At 42.1% G+C, this 17,345-nt stretch overlaps 1 protein-coding gene across 2 annotated transcripts in view; it reads left to right on the top strand.

Moving 5' to 3' along the window:
- Positions 1–17,345, top strand: part of ABCA1 (ATP binding cassette subfamily A member 1) — a 137,068-nt gene that overhangs the window by 60,760 nt on the left and 58,963 nt on the right. For both annotated transcript variants that reach the window (XM_062207837.1, XM_062207836.1), the window contains exons 6-7: positions 1,617–1,738; positions 3,663–3,839. In XM_062207837.1, coding sequence (XP_062063821.1) covers positions 1,617–1,738; positions 3,663–3,839 — 299 coding nt within the window. The remainder of the gene's footprint in view (positions 1–1,616; positions 1,739–3,662; positions 3,840–17,345) is intronic.

Here is a 17,345-nt window from a genome sequence, read left to right on the forward strand (position 1 = left end):
GGGAGTGGGAAGCAGGGAAGACAGTTCCTGTGGTTGAGAGTCCTGCTGTCTTCTGGGGCAGGGTGTATAAATAGTCTTGACATCCTTGAGCTCTTCATAGACCTGCTCACTGGGTGTAGGAACAGCTTCTGGGTGTCATGAGTAATAACCAGGAACTAGCCCATTAGGTGTAATGGAGAATTATTTCTCCAGCTGTGAATCTGGACCGCTGAAGTGTGCTTAAAGCAGAATGTGTCTGGATCATGCAGCACTGATGAGAGTCTGGTTTGGGTTGCAAAGGCCCTCCTGCTCCTTCATCTCTGTGCGTTACTCTCTTGGCTCCCAGGATTAACTCCTGTCCTCATTAAGCCTCATGCTGTAGCCCTGTTTTTAAGTGAAACCTCTTTTAGAATTCAGACAAATGATTTGGGCTTGCAAAGTTTGCCCCCTAGAGGTTGGTTAGGGCATGGGCTGCTGTTTGGCAAATGGTGCCTGCCTGATCATGTGATCATGAGAAGCTGGTGTTATCTTTATTGCAAAAAAGTTACATTATTAGAAGGGTGGGAAGGAAGAGAACAGGTGGACAATGAAATGAAATATGGCAGGGAAAAATAGTATTTCAGAGCCAGAGGGCCCCAACTTGGCATGTAGTCGGAAACCTCTTATTTTAGAAGTGAAAATGAAGTTCAGAAAGATGATATGAAATACCCAAGTGACACAGCCTACAACCCAGGGGACTAAAATTCTGAGTTTCTGACAGTGCTTTATCTGTTTTGCTACACTGGGTAGAAACATTTTCTGAATGTACTCAGATGACTAATTATTTAAAGAGATTCTGAATAAAACCCTGTAGCAATCAAATCATTTAGTAGGATTAATCTTTTAATATATGCTTATGTGTTTTTCTAAGGCAGGCAAACCTAGACTTTTGATTCCTCTATCACATGTTTTATGTTTGCAATTAAAATTTCCCTGTTTGTGCAAGTGCTTTGATATTCATGATGCATTAAACCGGTGGTTCTCGAAGTGGGGTCCCCAGACCAGCATCAGCAGCATCACCAGTGAGCAGAGTAGGCATACAGATTCTCTCGCCCTATCCCAGGTCCTGTGAATTAGAAAGTCTGGGGGTAGAGTCCAGCGATTTGTGTTTTATCAAAGCCCTCCAGGCAATTCTGATGTTCCCTGAAGTTTGAGAACCGTTTCCTGATGTGCATAAACAGGACATCAGCCCAAGTGGAATGGAAAAAAGGCTTTGAATCTCTCTAGTTGATGCTTTGTGACATGATGGCATTGGGAAGGCAGGAGTGCTGGGGTTAATGTCACAAATCTTGGGTGGGAGGAGCAAGACCAAGGAAAGGTTGTGTGTGGGGTGTGTGTGCATAACAGCACCGTTACACTGTGTTAGTGTAGGAACACATGCTGAGTGTGGCTCAACATGTGATCAGAAAGCAGTTTTTCCATGTTTCTCCTGAAAAGGCCTTGCCTCACTTCTCTATGTGCTCATGCCAGAAGCCTGCAATCACCCTTCTATTTAAAACAAGACCATCAATATTGTAATGCTTTTCCCACCTGCCCCATTGTGCTTTTTTTTTTTTTTTAGTTACTTATTGAATGAAAATAAAACACTCTCTTGATAGGTTTGAAGCTTCAAGATTTCCTGGTGGACAATGAAACCTTCTCTGGGTTCCTGTATCACAACCTCTCTCTCCCAAAGTCTTCTGTGGACAAAATGCTGAGGGCTAATATCAGTCTCTACAAGGTAAGCTGCCACCTTCAGTTTCCCCAGTGAGGCTGATGGAGTTAGAGCCCTGGGAAACACATGAATGTATCCCTGTCCTTGTAATGGTGGGGAAGGAACTGGTGCACCAGATCAGCTCCATCTAATTTTACTGGCCTGCCCAAGCAGGCACTGCCAAGCCTTCTGGAGAGTGAGGTGTACAACCTCGCATCTTGGGCCAACTGGTTGACATAAAGCTGTTTTTCTGCTTGTCGAGTGGCATTTGTAATGACTTCTTCCTAAAAGGGTTGCATTTTAAGTGTAGATGCATTAGACATTTAAAAAAAAATTTCACAGTTGTGAGAAAATAACCAAGGTTGAGGATTATTGACTTGGGGCAGCAATTTAAAAACTTCATGCTTCTTTTAAAGATAGACAAAGATATAGAAGGATTTGTTTTTCAGTTTATGAATCTATGAAATAATATTAGTGTTTATATTGAAATTTTAACCTTAGATCTTATAAAAAGCTTCCTTCGGCATCATCAGTTGTCCCACAGCTCCAGTGCGGTGGGAGTGGGTGCTGGACCCAGATTGCATAGTTACTGACTTTTCAGAGGTGCTTCTCAAGTTCATTCTCTGGCAGAAAGGGGAGTGGCTTTCTTACCCTGCCTCTTGTCTGCATCCTGGCCTGTGGTCACAAGAAGCAGAAGTGGTGGAGATGTTTATGCTTGAACATACGGTCTTTGCTTCACATGATCTAAAATTTTTAAAATTAGAAAAATGTGCTTACTGCTTTCCCTTATGAAACTAGGAAAATATGCCTTGTGTTTACCAATTCCGTGGTTGGGAGATGGGCCAAAGGCAGCAGGCTTTTGAAAATAGTTGCATTTAGTACAATTTCCATTGCCCCCTGCCAATTTCCTATCTGTCACATCTGATCAATTTAAAATAAGGGGCATCCTAAGCATGGAGGTGGTCCTTGCATGGTAAGCAGGGCTTCCACATTGTCAGTGTTCCTAAACACAGACATGGAGGGTGGGCTGACAGCCCGGCTGCATGGACTTGTTGCAGAAAGGAGTGAGACTGAAGTGCACTTGATATCTGGCAGCAGGTGAAGCTTTAATGGAAACTGTGGCAGGACAAATGCTCTGTAGTGCTTCGAAAGCGGCATGGGTTTTGAGATGCTTTCGGCCCATCAGTCACGTTGGGCTATTCTGCAAGCAGGCCAGGCAGCGCTCGTTTGAACTAACAGGGGAGTTTGTGATGGCGTCATCAAGAGTCTGCATCACTCATTCCTTCAACAAATATTTACCTTCTGCAATGTTCTGACTCTATGGATACAAAGTGAACCTGGTTAACAGAGGCTGCTCTTCCTAGAAAGCTTGCCTGCTATTGAACAGTCAGGGCCATCTGTATATGAAGAAGCAGAGTTTGTGTGGGCCCAGAAAGACTTTCTAAGTATATAAACTGTGACCAGGGAGAGGCTGTCCAGCAGATGTACGAATAGATAAGAATGACTTAGAGTTGATCTACCAATGAGATGATAAGAAACTTGGCTTTCTGGCGCTTTGCTCTGAGGCAAGTGAAATGAGGAATTCCAAATTCTGAAGTGACTTGAACACAGTTTTGTGTATCACTTAAATATCTGTACCTACAGATAATAGTGCTATTTTTTTTTTTTTTATAAATTAGCCCAAACCCAGTTTAAAGACAAGTTTCAAAATTATGAGGATATTTTTTCCTCTAATAAACTTGGTCCCAGGAGTTCAGACTCTAGATTCCTGTTTGCTGAATCATGTGGTTCCCATTATTGCAAAAAAAGGGTTGGACTCATGCTTTCTCTTTGCAAGATGAACAAGAGTGTGGGAGATACTGAGTCAGACACATCGCGAAGGCTTCAAGACCCGGCTTCCCATCTGTGTAATCTTGTTTTGCTTATTTCTGTTTGCATCAAACGCTTCCAGGTGTTTCTGCAAGGCTACCAGTTACATTTGACCAGTCTGTGCAATGGATCAAAATTAGAAGAGGTGATTCCGCTTGATGACCAAGAAGTTTCCCAGCTTTGTGGCCTACCAAGGGAGAAACTGGACGCAGCTGAGCGAGTTCTTCGTTCCAACATGGACATCCTGAAGCCAATTGTGGTGAGTTAGGGAAGCTTCAAGCATTAATGCTTTTGGAATGTGAAATTCTTCCTGGAACACTGTGACTTTGTTTTTGAAGAAACATAGGGCTTGCTGGAAGCTTGAGACACTCTAGCTCCATGGTACATTCAAAATGATCTTTCAGACTTTTGGGCTCTCTCCCAAGGGATGAATGGGGAAGAATGAATTGGGTGTGGCTGAGGCCAAGCCCACAAACCCTTGTGCCTGTTTTAATCAGAGAAGACCTGCTTTTTTGTATTTTTCATATTAAAATTCTAAATAAGAGTTCATTTGAATGAAAAAATTCTTCTGATTTTTAAAGCAAAAAGTTTGGAAATCACTGATGGGAAGATGTTTAAAAGTCCATCAGGAAGGAGACTTTGCAGGCTATCACAGTCAAGCCCAGGAATTGGATAGGACCACACCCGGTAATTAGCACAGTCAGTGCATTGGTAGAAAAAAATAACCAGCAGAGTGTGCTGAGCTTAGAAATCGTTAGTTCAGAGGAGCATTCCATGAGGGTGCAGTTCACTCTGAACCAGAGAACGCAGATGAGCTGAGTACTGCCGTCCTCAGTGTTGTGTGTAGTAGTTCCAAATGTGTCTCTAGGATTTCTGAGTGCTCTGCTGAAATTCTTCTCCAACTGCATCATTTAACATCCAATATTCTGGTTTGTGAGTAGAATCTCTTCTTTTTTTAAAAAAAAATATTTTATTTTATTTATTTGAGAGGTAGAGTCACAGAGAGAGGGAGATAAAGAGAGAGCTGTCTTCCATCCACTAGTTCACTCCCAAATGGCTGCAATGGCTGGAGCTGTGCTGATCCAAAGCCAGAAGCCTGGAGCTTCTTCCAGGTTTCCTAGGTGGGTGCAGGAGCCCAAGCACTTGGACCATCTTCTACTGCTTTCCCAGGCCACAGTGGAGAGTTGGATTGGAAAAGGAGTATCTGGGATCAGAACCGGCGACCATATGGGATGCTGACACTGCAGGCGTAGGAGTAACCTGTGCTACAGCGTCAGCCCCAGTAGATTTTCTTTAAACTGGAGATACAGCCACTGCAGGAAGGATGTGCCTTGAAAGAAATGTTCCCAGTAACAATGAAATTGTAATCCTCCTGACTGTGTGCAGTGAGATTTCTTTATGGAGAGTTGGGTTCTCCTGGAATGAACTGAAATGTTCAGATTCTGCACCCTGTGCCCAGACCACATCTAGAATGTGAACTTAGAAACACATCTCAGAGTTCATACTCTTGCCTGGCTCTCAGGGAGTTCTTCTGTTCTTGATTCTGTGATGCTGCAGCTGCTGCCCAAGACAAAGTAGTAGTAATCGTGTGTGTGTGTGGGGGGGGGGGCTCCTGGGTGCCTCCTGAGGTTGGCACCCAACTCAGTCAATGTGATGGGCTTAGCTCTAATGTTTAAGATTTGCTTTTGTTTGATTCCTGAGATAGTATAACCTATTCCAGTTTTTTTTTTTCTAAAAAAAGAATATCGAGTGCTTTGTTCAATAGACTGTGATTCTATTAGTATTTCCATGTTATAATTTCAAATAAGATGTATTTCTGTATAGGGATGTTTTCAGCCCAAAGGAACTGGCTTGTGCAGTTAGATAAGCTCATTGTGCAGACATTTGCAATATGTAAACATATTTTGCATTGTAAGACATAAAGGGTCAATAGTTACTACCTTTGGTACAAAAGGTTATTACAAAACCATTGCCATGGACTGTTTTGGGTGGCTTTACTTCACCACAAATCAAATGCTCCCTCTTTCTGCTGAAATAATTCAAATGTTGGAGAAAATGGTATTTTTAGGCGACATCCTGATTTATTCTGGTGCCCGTTAATTCTGTTTTACTTCTGTCTGCTCGTTAAACACCTATTGTGTGCACAACCCAGTAAACTGTCTTCACTGACCTGACGTCTGAATTACACTGGAAGTAGAATGTCAGTCTAGCCCTCATCTGATAGTTAACAGCCCAGGTTTCAGCTTGAAAATCTCTCTCGTTTGGGAGAATTAGCAACATGGCAGAACACATGGAAATGCACCTTCAAAACCGGCAGGCACCTTACGTCCCATCTGCTGTGTTGTGGTTGTTCCTTGTGGATCAGCTGGTTCACAGCCAGGCGTTGATTAAGGTGGCTGCACATCTTGTGGGTGTGTGGAGTATCTCTGAGTGTGCTCCTGCCGCTCTGCTGTTGCCAAATGAATTCTCTCCTAGCATAAAGCTAGGAGAGGAGACTTGAATTAGAATACTGTCAGTGGTCAGGATCGTTCGGTGTAAAGCTGACTTTGGAGGTAGCCTTTGGGATGAAATGACTTCCAGGCATTTTGGAATATATCTTATTAAGGAGGTAAATGGAGTCTTAATTGGAATACTGGGATTGATGTTTGATTTACATAAAGTGCCCCTTTTCTCCTGCCACCTACTTGAAATTTCACCATGTGTGATGGTGGATGGCTGTGACATGTGATATTGTTGTACATGGAGTTAATTGTGCCAAGAGCTGTAGTAGGAGCAGCAACCAGGTGCCGGACCCAATGTCATGGGGAGAGAAACTGTTCTGTCTGTATGTGCTTCTGTGGATCTTTAGGAGAGAAGTATTTAAACTGTTTTTCCTCTTTTTTTTTTTTTTAAAGATTTTATTTATTTATTTGAGGGGTAGAGTTACAGACAGAGTGAGAGACAGAGAGAAAGGTCTTCCTTCCTCTGGTTTACTCCACAAATGGCTGCAATGGCCAGAGCTGCACTGATCTGAAGCCAGGAGCCAGGAGCTTCCTCTGGGTCTCCCACATGGGTGCAGGGGCACAAGGACTTGGGCCATCCTCTACTGCTTCCCCAGGCCATAGCAGAGAGCTAGATCGGAAGTGGAGCAGCCGGGACCAGAACCGGCGCCCATGTGGGATGCCTGTGCCACAGTGCCCGCCCCTCCTCTTTTTAAAATTCTGATTATTACTATTATTTTTTTTTTGGTGTGAGTGTTTCACAGTTTTTCAGCCAAGGATATTCTGATTTTATCCTGGACCTCCTCCAGTCTCAATGACTTTAAGGTAACAGTATATTGACAACATGGGGAAAGTGTGCATAGACTGAAAGGAGACTGGGCTTGGGGTCAGCATCACAGAATCAAGAAGAACAGAAGAACTTCCTGAGAGTCAGGCAAGAGTATGAACTCTGAGATGTGTTTCCAAGTTCACACTCTAGGATGTGGTCTGGGCATAGGGTGCAGAATGCTTTTAAGGGCTCTTGTGATTGGATTGGAGCCATCTAGATAATCTCCTTATTTTAAGATCCATAACTTTAATTACATCTACAAGGTATATTTTGCTATGCAATGTTACATTCACAGATTCCAAGGATTAGGGTGTGTACATCACTGAACGACTGTTTTGTCTGCCGTAAATACCTTTGATTTCATTCTTTTTAAAAAAATATTTATTTATTTATTTATTTATTTGAAAGGCAGAGTTACAGAGAGGCAGAGAGAGAGAGAGAGGTCTTCCATCTGCTGGCTCACTCCCCAGATGACCACAATGGTTGGAGCTGAGCCAGTCCGAAGCCAGGAGCTTCCTTAGGGTCTTCCATGCGGGTGCAGGGGCCCAAGGACTTGGGCCATTTTCTACGGCTTTCCCAGGCCATAGCAGAGAGCTGGACGGAAAGTGGAGCTCAAACGTGTGCCCATATGGGATGCTGGCACTGCAGGCTATGTGTGGCTTTACCTGATGTGCCACGGTGTCAGCCTCTTCATTTTGTCTTTGAATTGTGTCCTCAGTGCCCTTGCGTTTTCTTGATCTCTCATCAGCTGTCTGTTTTTTCTTGCCCACATTCTGAGAGTAACTGTAAAGCACACTGAATAATAGCTATTAGGGCTTTTAGTGCACAAGCCCAGGGAGGGTGACTTCAGGAAGCAGAGCATCCCTCGGCAAGGCATAAGATGCTCCTCCAACAGAGCCAGTGAATGTTTGCTGTACATCTGCCTTGTATCAGTCACTGTTCTAGTCACTGAAAGTTCAACGATGACTAAGGCAGATATGATGCACACGGAACTTTCATCCTGGTGGGCACTGAGAGCCAGCTTGAAAGCTGAGACTGGCAGCTGGAGGAACTCTTCACAGGTTCTGGGTTTGTAGAGTGAGGGTATCCTACCATCTCATCTTTCTTCCTCTTGGCTTTGTAGGGGTGGATACTTCAACTTGTTACAAGCAGACCTAAAGCATTTATGTGGGTTTTGGCAGGACTGAACACCTGCTTTTCCTCTCCTTAAGTTCAGACCTTTGTGGAAAGTATCAGATTTTGTTTGGCTTTGATTGATTTTCCTGCCCGCCTGTTTACTAAACATGCTTTCTCCCTGCAGGCAGTTGCAATTCTCATCATTTGGTATTTGGTAGAATGATACACTGTGCAGATTAATTCTTCAGACTCCATTGTCACCTAATTCCTATGGGGAAAAGGGAGCACAGAACTAAGGGATAAATTGGTAAATTTATCACTGTGTTAATGTGACTTCTCAGCTCCATCTGTACAGACGTTTTTGCTTCACTCATATTATTTCTTCCTTGAGAAGTGCTGCTTTATCTAAAATGAAGGTTTGATCTTGACCTGAATTGTGTGGTAGCAGATCTGTTTCACTGTGCTTAGAAATAACAAAAATTGAGTATTTTAATGCATGAAGCACATCAAAATTAAAAGTTAAATTGTCAAATTATTTTTAAAAGATAGTATCTTCTTCAGACATGAATTTCATGATTTTCTACTTCAATAAAAAATATTAAAATGTTCCTCAAAGAAAATCTTTTCTATTATGTAAATCACTGGGAAGAGACAGTGATTGCTTCTTGGTAGTCATTCTCTTTGGACTTGGTCTGTGGTTTACTTGTTTTTAGTTTGACTAAAACATAATTAATCCTAACCCTGAGTTACATCATCTGCATATAGGCAAAGTACACTAGAGATTTGCATTTGCTTTAAGAAAGTGTTTAAGAGAAGTTTGAAATGTTCCAATGAATACATTGTAACATGCATTTGAGGGAGGAAAACAATTTTTTTTATTGTCTTGGAAATACTGTTCAAATGTATGTATACCCCCATTTCACATTATTTAGTAGTGTGGTTCCTGAAACACTTGGATGTGAATAAGATTTGTGTAGACTGAAAATAATTTTCAGTTGCATTTTAATTTCACAGATGTTCTGTCTTCTCTTTCTGTTTGTGACTTTGAATACATTAGTAATGTTCTCTTTCTGTCTTCATTTTGTGTAGTGACAGTCTATAAACCAACACTGAAATTCATTCACTCAGCCAGCATTTACTAAACAGGGTCAAGGAGGCAGTGGTATTCTCTGAATTTCTATCCTGATAGGAGCGTGGGTGGGACTGACCAGGAAAAGACTGGATGCTATATAGAGTTACAGATGCCCTGCTGACGGGGCCTCCTAACTCAATCATTTAGGATCAGGAAAGTTGAGATCCAAAGAATGGATGTTAGCCAGGAAAGGAAAAGGGAGTAAAATGTTCTAGACAGAGGACATGACATGTGCCTGGGTCTAGAGGGGAGAGGGAAGAAAAAATGACATTTATACAGTTATTCCTGATCAACAAACACTTAATGCTAACAGAGGTGGAAATGCTAACTAATCTGACCTATCTTCATACACTAAGTACACTTGTTGACTTATCACACTGTACCTCATACATGTACAATTAAAAGAGTTGAAAATACCTTTAAAAAAGGAATAAGAAAAATAAAGTTGCATTTTTGGTTAGTGCACCTGATTGAGAGAGCTCAGAGTGGAGCAGGTGCAGCTCTGGGGAGTTTGGTGGGAGGACTGGCTGGATGTGGTGCTGCAGAGGTGGGCACAGGTCAGCCAAGGCAGACCTTCCTCAGCAAGGCCAGGACCTAGGGCCTCCTTCCTAGAGAAAGGGGAGCCACCAGAGGCTCCAGAGGTTGGAGGCCCCAATAAGCTGAATACCAGAGTTTTGCTGTGAATTTAAATGATTTGAATGGCCTTTGACGCCAGACTCACACCAGCCCATCTCTTACCCTACCGATGCCTTTCTCTTTCCTTTTAATTTTTCCTTTACAACTTTTCATTGGATGTCTAGTTGTGATGTGCCGAGAACTGTGCTACACCATGAGTTTTATTTTAGTAAAATACTAGCTCAAAAATGGAAGTCAAGTTGACTTGGTTAGGTTATTGCCTTTTCTCATTTTTCAGTCTTTCACAGCTTGTTAAGCTAGGGAGGATAGAAAGAACCTAATGAAGCCATTGGAAGGATGGGGCACAATAATGACCTTTTTCATTCTGTGGCACTGTCATACTTTTAGGAAATGTTAGTCTGCTGTGATGAGCACATTTTGCAGAAGTGGGTGGGAGTTTTGAGTAATTAATATTTGGGTGCTCTTCCTCTAGTGATATCACAGCATTTCATTAGGATCTAAACACTGAATAATACATCAGTTCTTGTTAGCTTAATACAGGAAGTGTAGTCCCTCTCTAAAGGTTTTGTTTTTCCTCTTTCTCCCCCTTTCCTTACTTCCTACAAGAAAATCACTGCATACAGTGGGGAATGATGAGTTCATAGCTAAGAGAATGTTTTTGGTTAGGAAAAATAATAGCAGGAATTCCAAGCTGTGAGTTGTTAACTGGAGTCTTTGGAAATAAGATCTGACAGCTTTGTCTGCCATTATAATGCAGGGAGGTATGAATAGGAGACTACAGTTAATAGTAGGTACAGACACGTGACTCTCAGACTTCATTTTGTGTTCTACTTCAAGGCAAGAATTGATTCCTGGGATTAATTTTATTCAAGGAGGCTGTATGTCTTTCAAAGCTGATAGTTAACTCAAACTGACATGTATCTTTTTTACCTTTCCTTTATTTCTGTCCAACCGTCCTCCCTTTCTTAGCTTTTCTAGAATTAAAAACAAAATTAGGAAATAGCTCAAACATATAAAAAGCAGAGAAAATAGCAAAGAACAGTCATGTAGCATCATCCATCATCTTGTCATATCTGCCTCCAGTTCGACCAAGAAATAAAATCTTACAGATGCAGTAATACCACCTGTGTATTCTTCCGTCTTTGCTCGCAGATAACATCCCTGTCCTGCAGTTGGCTGTTTTTAGACTTTACACTTGCATTCTGTCAGTTACAGTGTATGATGATGACCTGTGTGTGCTCTTGCTAATTGTGCATATGTTTTTTCATTCTATATTTTGTTTTTGAGATTTATTAGTATCGATACATATGGCTCCTGATTCTTCTAGTCTTTTACTTGTTTTTTTTTTCAGGTTGTTTATTGGTATCTTTTGATATACAGTTTTTATTTTTGAAAGTTGGATTCCCTCCCCCACCATTTTGGTTTGGATTTTTTCTATTATATTTAAGAAACAATTTCTTATTCTAAATTCATGTTTTCTCCTGTATGTTTTAAACTTTCCTTTTTCCTTTTTTTCTGTTTAATATACCAATAGTTTATTTTTATGTAGAGGTAGGGCATTGAAAGTATATTATTTTTTATATGAATAGCCAGTTGTCTTAGTCATTGAATAGTCTATCCTTTCCCTGCTAATTTTTAATATGACATCTTTGCATGAATTTCTTTTCTCAGTTTTATAACACCAGGCACAGAAATATTAATTGAAATCTTGAGCGAAAAATCTGGATAATTCAGGCTTTAAAGTCTATGCTGAATTTGAAATATGTGTGTTTATTTAGCTCTGTGATATCAGTCCAAATATATATATATAATTCCAGCACCTCCTTGAAAATGGAAATTTGTTTGTATTGACTACAGGTTGTCAATACTGTAAATGAATACTGGGCATTTAATCTCAAATAAATGACTATCGTTAAAAGGATCCTAATAATTGCATTGATTGTTCTTCCTCATTATTTATCAGTGGATTTAGCCAATGCTGCATTAGACACCAGAGCCAAAACCAATCAATTAAGTAAGCAAACAAACCAAAGCCTAGACTATTGACAATAAAGTTGAGTTGTAATATGTGGCTTTGCCTCTGTGTCTGCTTGCATGAAGGTCTGATACGCATGGCAGATTTACCAAAGTTATTATGCTTATTTATTTCCATGGCCAGCTACCTTCGTGGGTTAAATGTACTAGGCCCTGTTAAGTGTTGCAGTTCTGCTGAATTCCTGAGCTCATAAAACTTGAAGAATAAGCTTGCCCCCAAAGTTAAGACATTTAGATGGAGAAACCTGAAGGAAAAAAATCATTATCTCTGAAAATTATTCCCTTCTCAGATGGAGAAGACATTCCAGGGACAGTGGGAACGCTTCACTGATTTGTACCTTTCAGGGGGTAGAAAGACGGGATGGTGACAGCATGCTGCTGTCAGTTCTGGGGGTTTGGGAACATCATTTGTGTTTTGGCGATTCATGTCTTTAATTGGTGTGACACATCTGGCCTTCCGTGGGTTTGGCATGCTTTGGATCCGGCTCAGGGCCAAGTGAGCTGAATAGCCTCTTTTCATGGCTGCACAGTCTGAAGCAGATGGTAGCATGTAGACCAGGCGTGGAATGGGTGGGCACTGCATTCTGGAGAAGAATGCTGTGAAAGACAGGCTCTGTGAACGTTGTCCAGGGCTGCCTAAGTGGCCTCAAACTTCAGGGTACAAAAGAAACCCTAAAGGATTCCTGGGTCACCCTAGTTATGAATGCGTACAGAGAAGATGGCTGAGGATCTGCGTATCCTACAAGCGTTGTGTTGATTCTGGTGCAGGAGCTCCCAGACCACAGCATGTTATGAAACCTGGTCATTCACACTTCTCTACCATGATTTCGGCCATGCTCAAGTGCAGCTGGTGCCACTCATCCTTATATTTCCTTTTAATAAGTTCACTTCTTTTGGATAAATGTAATTAGCTAGGAAACTATCCTTGCTGCAATAAAAGTAAAAGTCAACATCACTTGCTGTAATTGGAAGGTATATGTGAATATACATTAAGATAAGGCTGTGTGTATATATAGCTGTATGTGGTGTGTGTTTATGTATACACATATACAAAATCAGAGGTAATGAGTTCCTTCAGGCAAGTTCATGTATATAAGAGAGATATGCACAGTCACATGTATATATAAACATACACATTCATATCAAAACACGAAAGATAATATTAAGTTCATGAAATATATATATATTTGTACTTTTTATATAATATTATATATTTCATCCACTTATCATTATCTTTTTTTTCCCCTAAGTTTGGCAACTGAATTTAAAAAAGGGTTATAGGGGCCGGTGCTGTGGCCCAGTAGGTTAATCCTCCACCTGTGCCGGTTCGAGTCCCAGCTGCTCCTCTTCCAATCCAGCCCTGTGCTGTGGCCTGGGAAAGCAGTAGAAGATGGCCCAAGTCCTTGGGCCCCTGCACCCATATGGGAGACTGGGAGAAAGTACCTGGTTCCTGGCTTGGGATCGACACAGCTCCGGCCGTTGTGGCCATCTGGGGAGTGAACCATCGGATGGAAGACATTTCTCTCTGCTTTTCCCTCTCACTATCTGTAACTCTACCTCTTAAATAAATAAATAAAATCTTTAAAAAAAAAAGGTATAGAGGGGGAGAAAGTAATCTTAACCCAAACCTTCAGGTATTAGAATGAGAATGTCTGTATTTTTCTGTGAAGAGAACATTATAATTTCAAAAATAGCACATTGGGGGCAGATGTTTAGTATAACGGTTAAGATGCTGCTTTGTGAGGGACCAGTGTTATGGTACAGTGAGTTAAACCTCTGCCTGTGACACCTGCATCCCATATGTGCCCTGGTTCAGTCCCTAATACACCACTTCTAATCCAGCTCCCTGCTAATGTGCCTGGGAAGGCAGTGGAAGATGGCCCAAATGCTTGGGCCCCTGCACCCACCTGGGAGACCCAGATGGAGTTCAGGCTTCTGGCTTCAGCATGACCCAGTTCTGGCTGCTGTGGCCATTTGGGGAGTGGTCCCTCTGCCTTTCAAATAAATAAATAAACCTTAGGAAAAAAAGATGCTTGTGGTGCCTGCATTACTTATTAGAGTGGCTGTATTTGTGTCCTGGTTCTGCTTCTGATTTCAGTTCCCTGCTAATGCACACCCTGAGAGGCAGCAGCTTATGGCTCAAGTACCTGGGTCCTTGTCACCCACATGGGAGATGCAGACTGCGTTTCCTGGGTTCCTGGCCCCCATCCTGGCTATTGCAGACATTTGGGATGTGATCCAGTGAATGAGAGATCTCATCTGTCTGTTACTCTTCTGTTTCTACCCTCTCCTCTTCCAAATAAATAAAAACTTTTTAAAAAAAGATTTATTTACTTATTTGAGAGGCAGAGTCACAGAGAGAGAGAGGGAGACAGAGAGACAGAGAGAAAGGTCTTGCTTCTGTTGGTTCATTCATCAAATGGCTGCAATACCTGGAGCCTGGCTGATCTGGACCCAGGAGCCAGGAGCTTCTTCTAGGTCTCCCATGTGGGTGCAGGAGCCCAAGCACTTGGGCCATCTTCTACTGCTTTCCCAGGCCATTAGCAGGGAACAGCTGGGACGTGAACCGGTGCCCACATGGGATGCCGGCTTAGCCTTCTATGCCACAGAGCCAGCCCAAAACAGTTTTTAAAAAATGGCTGTGACACTTTTTCTAGTGGAGGGAGGGTATCCCAACAGGAGAAAAGGCCTGGGAGCTCTCCAGGAAACGGAGGAGGGGTATTTGCCTTGTTAAGAACTAGAAAGCCCTGTTTGTAGAGGAGAGCCCTCATGTTTTGGCAGTATATTCTCAAGAAAGGGGGAAACAGAGGCAAGGGCTAAGATTTTTCGTAATTGTGAGGACTTTCCATGTGCTGTGCACTGTTCTCTGTGTTCATGTTCATGAACACTGTGACATGTGCGTAGCATGAGTGACTTTGCTGTGTGGTTGAGGAAAAGGACACCCAGGGAATCTGAGTCCATTTGCCCAGGATTCTGTAGCCTCTTCAGGTGCTCGTGACCAGAGAATGGGAGAAGGGGAAGAGGGTGGCAAGAGTCGTAAGAACCTTATTTCCAATTAGACTTCAGGGAAGAAATAGATAACTACCACATTCTAAGTTTTAAAACTGTATATGAATTTGGCATTTAAGATTTGTCCTACCTTTGTTGTTTTTGCTATACATGCATCTATCATCTGTGGGCTTCCTGGTAAACACAGAAGCACTTTGCCTGGGGCTGGTGCTGTGGCACAGTGGGTCAATCTTCCACCTGCGGTGTCCTCGTCCCATATGGGCACCTGTTTGTGTCCTGCTGCTCTGCTCCAGGTCCCTGCTAATGCACCTGGGAAAGCGTGGAAGATGGCTTGGGCCCCTGCACCCACTTGGGAGACCCGGATGAAGCCCTGGTTGTTCTTCCCATTTGGGGAGTAAACCAGCCGATGGAAGATATTCTCTCTCTCTCCCTTTCTCTCTCCCTCTCCCTCCCTCCCTCCCTCCCTTCCTCCCTCTCTCCCTTTCCCTCTCCCTCTCCCTCTCCCTCTCCCTCTCTCTCTCTCTCTCTCTCTTCCTCCCTCCCTCCCTCCTCCCCTCCTTCCTCCTCCTTACAAACAAAACAAAACACCTCATTTTGCCCTTGTAGCTTCCAGTTAAGACCTCTCAGTTTGTGAAAGTTTGCAGATTCTTTGTAGGTGCAAGTCCTAGTGTGGTAACTTTCAGTTTTAAATGAAACCATGGAACAAAACACCCCATTTGATTTCGCTTATGAGCAGCTCCCTGTGGAAGGAACAATCATTATCATGATCCTTTAGTTGTGTCGTAGAGGCCTACCTGAATTGCGAGTGCTCTGAATTCTCATTGGGATACTGGGACTCTGATGAATAAGCCCTGTAGAAGGGCTGATAAATCAGGCTGGACAAGTTCTTGCATAGAACCTTTAGATAGATTTTCTCAGAAAGGCACATTGCTTGGATATCATGATGACCATGATGATAGTAACTTAATCCTCTGTATTTGGAGTTCTTTTTACTTAAAATTTAAAAGTATTTATGTATTTGAGAGGGGGAGAGAGAGAGAGAGCGAGTGAGCGAGCTCTCATTTTCTGGGTTTGCTCCCCAACAGCTTGCAATAGCTAGGACTCGACCAGGATGAAGCCAGGAGCTAGGAACTCAATCCAGGTCTCCCATGTGCCTGTCAGTGACCCAACTTACTTGAACCAAGGAATTCAGATGTAGAATGCAGGTGCCTTAACTGGTATCTTAACCACTATGCCAAATGCCCACTCCTGGAGGTCTTTATATATATGTTTTCGTTTTTCCTAGAAACCTTTTATTTAAGGTATACAAACATCACGCATTTCATAAATACAAATTTAAGAACATAGTGATTCTTCCCACCCTGCCCTCCCTCTCACCCGCACTCCCACCCTTCTTTGGAGGTCTTTTTAAAAGAGAGCATCCAGACTGCTATTTCTCAAAGGTTATGGGTCCCATCCATTTCCAGCATTTACCGTGTAGTCTACAATAGAATTTCACAGCAATCTCTGATATAAATAATGTCAAAGCAGTGCAACTTTCTCCTGACTTACGTGTCTCCTGTGATACTGCATGAAACTATACCTATGAGTTTTCCCTGGAAATTTCCTTTTGCTATGTGGCAAATAGAATATGGTGAAACTGACCATATCTCTTTTCTTCCTTTGGAAACCTGAAAACTCAGAACCAAATTTGAGGTTACTCAATGATACCCATACTGACTTCAGAGCCTGTGAATCATAGCTTTTTTTTTTCTCTCTTTAGCTCGATCTTTCTGCCCTAATTTATAATTTCCTTGGCCCTAATGAATTTTTTTTCTTATATTTCCCATGCCATTACGTAGCACATAATAGCAGCAAAACATGATTTAGTAAATATAAATATTTGATTAAAACTAGATATAAGTGTTAAAATTTACCAGTGTTAAAAGTATTACATTTCTTGGACTGGCGCTGTGGTGTAGTAGCTTACTCCTCTGCCTGTGGCGCTGATTTGAGTCCCAGCTGCTCCACTTCTGATCCAGATCCCTTTTGATGGCCTGGGAAAGCAGTAGAAGATGCCCCAAGTGCTTGGGCCCCAGTTCCCTAGTGGGAGGCTGGAAGAAGCTCCTGGCTTCTGATTTCAGATTGGCCAGCTCTGGCTATTGTGGCCATTTAGGGAGTGAACCAGAGGGTGGAAGGCGCCCCTCTCTCTCTCTGTCTCTCTCTCTGTCTCTCCCTCTTTCTGTAACTTTGCCTTGCAAGTAAATAACTAATTTTTTAAAAAAATTATTAAATTTCCAGTGTTCCAGACAATTCTGACTTGAACAGAATGGAAGAATGTCTTCTTACCCTACTTTTGACAGCTTTAAATTTTACAATTACTTCTTTCTTGTGATCATGGCAAACTTGTTTTTCAAGGTCATTTGCATGTTTCCTGTCTTGCCGGATCATACAGTTGGGAATTTATGGTCAGAGTTGTATTGGACACACACAGACTTCTCACATGAGAAATTTTTATCTATTTAATGTTAACCTGCTTTAAATATATAT

Source organism: Lepus europaeus, chromosome 12 (genome assembly GCF_033115175.1).
Source record: "Lepus europaeus isolate LE1 chromosome 12, mLepTim1.pri, whole genome shotgun sequence".
Taxonomy (NCBI): domain Eukaryota; kingdom Metazoa; phylum Chordata; class Mammalia; order Lagomorpha; family Leporidae; genus Lepus; species Lepus europaeus.